The sequence below is a fragment of the Pygoscelis adeliae genome, unplaced genomic scaffold (assembly GCF_000699105.1).
Source record: "Pygoscelis adeliae isolate BGI_AS28 unplaced genomic scaffold, ASM69910v1 Scaffold113, whole genome shotgun sequence".
Taxonomy (NCBI): domain Eukaryota; kingdom Metazoa; phylum Chordata; class Aves; order Sphenisciformes; family Spheniscidae; genus Pygoscelis; species Pygoscelis adeliae.
The window spans coordinates 1,723,088-1,728,238 of record NW_008825108.1 but is presented as its reverse complement, the minus strand read 5'-3'; the positions used below and the strand labels follow the sequence as shown (position 1 = coordinate 1,728,238).

The 5,151-nt window shown below is 38.5% G+C and overlaps 1 protein-coding gene across 1 annotated transcript in view; it reads left to right on the top strand.

Annotated features, from left to right (window-relative positions):
* Nucleotides 1–3,931, top strand: part of ACSS3 (acyl-CoA synthetase short-chain family member 3) — an 85,509-nt gene extending 81,578 nt beyond the window's left edge. The window contains exons 14-16 of the mRNA XM_009327655.1: nucleotides 2,503–2,602; nucleotides 2,682–2,857; nucleotides 3,156–3,931. Of these exons, the coding sequence (XP_009325930.1) occupies nucleotides 2,503–2,602; nucleotides 2,682–2,857; nucleotides 3,156–3,221 (342 nt within the window). The 3' untranslated portion in view covers nucleotides 3,222–3,931. The remainder of the gene's footprint in view (nucleotides 1–2,502; nucleotides 2,603–2,681; nucleotides 2,858–3,155) is intronic.
* The last annotated feature ends 1,220 nt before the right edge of the window (nucleotides 3,932–5,151 follow it).

Sequence of the window (5,151 nt, the reverse complement as noted above, 5' to 3'; positions counted from 1 at the left end):
TCACTTTCTTGAGATTTTTCTTACTTTTAAACAATTTTAAAATGTCTAGTGCTGATTCTATTCTTCTTTTCAGCTGTTTTACAAAGTTCGATAATTTTAAAGTTAGTATTGACACTTTCAATCATTTGAAATTAGGTGTCCCGAAGTCAAAGGTATGTTGGTAGGATTTTGGATAGATTAGTGAGGAAAAATATTACGGTGACTGCAATATTCCAGCTTAACATAAGACTTTTAAGAACAAGTGACAGACTGGAATGATACTACAAAACAAGCTGGCAATGCATAAATCTCCACCGTAGGGGTCCTGTTGATGCCTGATAGGTAATTGTGGTATTGATGGTAATGTCAGGATACTGCAGACCTTTTTCCTGTGTTTTTGTGGAAAGCACAGTTCCTCTGGTTGTAGACCTTACTAGTCTGCTTTTCCATAATTCATTGCATTTTCTTCTTTTTCTTTTGTTTTTTTCTATGGCAATCTAGTTGCTGTGGTCAGGATCAAGAGGTCAGAGCAGGGAAGAATGGGTATTTATAGCAGGAAACGGAATGCATTATTGAGGCTCTGGACTAGAAGTGGCTGAAGCTCATAGGTATATATATGTGATGCATTGAAATACCATGGAGATTTGGAGTTGCGTAAGATTCATTCCTGTATGATTTTTCAGTTTGGATACAATGACTTCTGGACAAAGTAGACTGCATCTGAATTCAAATGCACTTGTGTATATCTAGCTTCAGCATTTTTGCAACAGGCTCTTCGGCCCTTCTAGTTCTGGGATGAGCCTAACCAGAACTAACTCCAGGCTGTTGCACTTGCTGTTCTGGATACGGCTTGTGCACATCCCATTTCATTACTGTGAAAAATCGACAGTTTCAAAAGGTGTGTGTAAACGGTCATGCTTTTGTACTTTGATAGAGCATGCATCTAATATTAAGCTAAGTATTTCCCATTTGCTTTTTTGTAGAATGGGACATTTCTGGGATCATAGTTTGTGAAGTGAGTATAGCTTCTGTCAAACAAAGTCTGCAAGAAACACTGCAGATTTATTTTGCTAAAAACTACTTGGTGTGTGTTGTAGTGACCGTGGCACAGTCAGCCAGTTTCTCCTTCCTGGTTTGACTACAAATCTTAAGGATGGTGAAATCTGCATTTAGGATGGGTTATGGGAGACCCTTTGAATTGTTCCTTCCACCATCGGTTTCACATCCAGGTCGTACAAGAGCCCCCCTTTTGTTAATTGGAACAGCAGTGATTCAGCTTTTCCTTCCTTCAGTTTTTTTTCTCCTGTCTTCTCTGTACCTTTCCTGTCGTCTTCCTCATGCTCATGCCATTGTATGAGTAGCCAATGCACATGTGGTATTCCTACTTTAAAAAAAAAAAAGCCTTTATTCTTAAAACTTCTTTTAGTTAGTCTTCCTTTCAATCATCCCACTGCCTTTGATTTTGACAACACAGTATGTGAAGATCTGTTACTGGCAAACGTATAGTCCTTGTATGCACAAAGAAATTAACATGCACAGTCACATTATGTGACCTCTGTGTGGCCTTTGTGTAGGGTCACGTTAGGTCCTCTTTGTGGCTGAGTATGGAGGATATGTTGAAAACACTGTTGACAGCAAGATACCCCAAGGGACGCTGATAACTACGTGAAAAGAGCCAGTTGCTTTGGAAGAGGATTCACAACTGCTGGTATCTTAAGTCCAACTTTGTCCCAGACTTAGTACACACTTCTCAGTATGTACTGAGACATCTTGGTGACTTTTTTCCAGGAAGTGAGAACCTCAGCTGTCTAATTGGAAAGAAAAGACAATCTCTCACTTTTTTCCCTGAAAGAGAGTTTGAGATATTAGTGCTACTGTCCATCACTTGTATAATTGTGCAAACGTGTAGTAGGAAGGAGGAGACTCTGGTTTAATTCCCTTTTTTGTCTAAGGAAGATGAGACCTAATGTTTCCAAGAGAGTGAGCTGGCTGCAAGCTGAAGTTGGGCCTGTATTTGGCTTTGGTTGAAACTATGCCTTTGTGCAGCAAAGAATGAAAAGGATAGAAGGAGCCAGAGAGAATGAACCAATGTGACTTTATAGCCCTGTAGTAGGAGTGCCTCTGTGGTTTTGGTCCTTACTCCACACGCTTAACTCCATGTTATTCGTAATGTTAGACTAATGTTATTTATTCCAGCAAAGATCTCACTAACAAAACCAAAGATGTGATACTCTCCCAAAGCTGTAAGGAAATCACCTTTGCTTTCTTCTGTATTTGTACCTTGTGCTGCCATAGTTTTTATTTCTTACGTTTGTTTGAAAACTACACGTAAGTGTGTATGAAAGTATACACACATGTGCATCTGCAACATGTGTAATTGGAATCCTGAGGTGTACTGACTAATGCTTTTTGCTGTCAAAATGTAAGAAATAAGTCTATTTTTTATGTCCATGCCTATGGAATTTTTTCACTGAAATGTTCAGTTTTTATTAGTTCAGTTTAGTTTTGTTTTCTGTCCCGCAGTGTGTTCTCTTCCATCACGCTGTGGCAGACTGTGCTGTTGTGGGCCAGGAGGATCCTTTAAAAGGACATGTTCCATTTGCACTGTGTGTACTGAGAGAAGGTGAGAGCTCGCTGCTACTGATGTTACTAAGACTTGCAAAAGTCCCAGAAAGTTTAAAGGATATGAACTTCTTCACTAGGTATAAAGGCAGAAGAGGAGAAGATTCTGGAAGAGATTGTTGAGCAAGTTAGAACTAACATTGGTCCAGTAGCAGCTTTCCAGAAGGGAGTGTTTGTGAAACAGCTACCAAAAACACGCTCTGGCAAGATACCACGTTCAGCTCTTTCTGCGCTTGTCAGTGGAAAGCCATATAAGGTAAGTTGGAGATGGATGCTTTAATGAATTAGGCACACATGCACATCCAAAGACACATCATCATAGTTTCGATTCTCTAGACCATTCTGCAACTGGTCCGTGACATCAGGTAGTACATTATATTTTATTTCTACTGTGTCTTACCCAAAGGATTTTCATGTTCCAGAGCTTTCCAGATGCTTTTTTCTTGATTGCTTTTGAAGGCTAGATTTAGAAGATTTTCTGAATGGAATTTCTGTCTTACTGTTGAATAACAGCAATCTGCTATCACGGGCTTCTGTATATTCTTCCTTTTCAGATAACACCGACCATTGAAGATGCTAGCATGTTTAAACACATTGAAGAAGTGCTAAGGAAAAATTAAATGGGGTAATAGGTTGATAACAAACGTGTAAGTATACAAAGAGACTTTCTGGTAGAAAATACCACATTTTAAAAACTAGTGATGATTTGGGACTAAATTTTTTTACTTCAGAAATGTTACTGTGTTCTTTACCATATTGTCACAGCCAGTGAAGCGTGTGAAAGTCTCTGGATGTTGTCATTATATGGTGGATATTAAGATTGCTAAGAATTGCAAATAGAATTCATACATTTATATAGCCTTAAAGTGAAGGAGTGACTGGATTATCTCATATGATGTCATGTAACCTTACATTTCAATCCATTATTGTATGATGTGACCGGTAACTTGAGTTGCTAAAACAGCTCACAAAAGGTAAGCCATGAACTGAGGACAGCAATAAATAGAAATTCTAATATGAAAATTATTGCAGATGTAAATTGTCAACAAAAAAGTCCTCACTTGTAAATTATAAGCCTTTATGTCTTTTAAACTTTTATAAATTTTAAAATTTTTAAATTAGTTTTCTTGAGTCCACTGATCTTTTTTTCTAAGTCTTTCTGCTATAAATTAGATAGATTCCTTTAATTTTTTTACTCAATAACTTTCTGAAGTGTCTTTTTTGTACAATGATAGATAATTTCTGGCTTTCAAATCTGTGAAAATCTTGATTTGTCCATGGTAATATTCAATAAAAAACATGTATTTTAAATAAAGGCAGGCATTTACCCTTTGCATTTTCTGGTAATTTTGTTGTTGTGGTTTGTATCACTTATGATGAGAATAACCAGAATGTGCTTTTGCTGACATAATTAGACGTTTCAGGCTCACTGAGATATATATAACCAAGAAATTTAGCAAATACAGATACTAGGCAGCCCATTCTTGACTTTATAGGCTGTTTCAGAATACTTACAGTGTTCTCAACAAACCAGGGGATGGAGGATGTGATCTCTAAATGCATTACTTCTCAAGCTGCAGGGTTTTAACTGAACAATAAATGTAAAATTCCTCTTAAAAATATACGTTCACAGAAAAGTTTAAAAGCAGGGAAGTTACTCAAACTCAGCAGTGCTTTCCAGAGGAAGAAACAGTAAGCAATACGCAAATTCAGATGATGTTGGTATAAAAGAGAGATTCTGTACTTAGGCTAAGCTAAGGTAGAAGTTAAGTCTAGACATATTTTGCTATGGCCACGTGTCCTCAAAAGAGTCCAGAAATATTGTTATCTCCTATTTGGGTAGGAGTAAGGATGATAGCACTGCTAAGTGATAAAATAAACCAGCAGACTGATGTAGGAGCTAAAAGGTGGTAGATAGGTGCTAATTAACATGAGCCGCACCCTGATGTTGCCTTGTGCCTGCGACTTTTTCATAGAGTCAATGAGCTCTACCAGTGCCACAGGAAATAAATAAAAAGTCCATGTGTTTTTTCACTAGGGACTGCATGCAGCTGAGCTGACCGTGTTGAACCAGGTCATAAAGTCATATAATAAAACAGCCTAGTTTCAATCTGTGCTGATTGAAACAAAAATCAATTTGTTTTCTGCCAAATAATTGCATAAGGTAGCTGCCCTGCTCAGCTATTTGATTTAGTTGAAAAATCACAATTTGAACAGGGAGTAAAAGCATTTAAAGTCTGAGTAAAGGCTAATGATGCGTTATGGTAGATATACTAACTATACAGGTTAGCGATTTATATGTGGGAGTAATTTTGCTCCTTAGAGATGTATGAGACTCAACAAGGCCAAGTGCCGGGTCCTGCACTTCGGCCACAACAACCCCATGCAGCGCTACAGGCTTGGGGAAGAGTGGCTGGAAAGCTGCCTGGCGGAAAAGGACCTGGGGGTGTTGGTCGACAGCCGGCTGAACATGAGCCGGCAGTGTGCCCAGGTGGCCAAGAAGGCCAACGGCATCCTGGCCTGTATCAGAAATAGTGTGGCCAGCAGGAG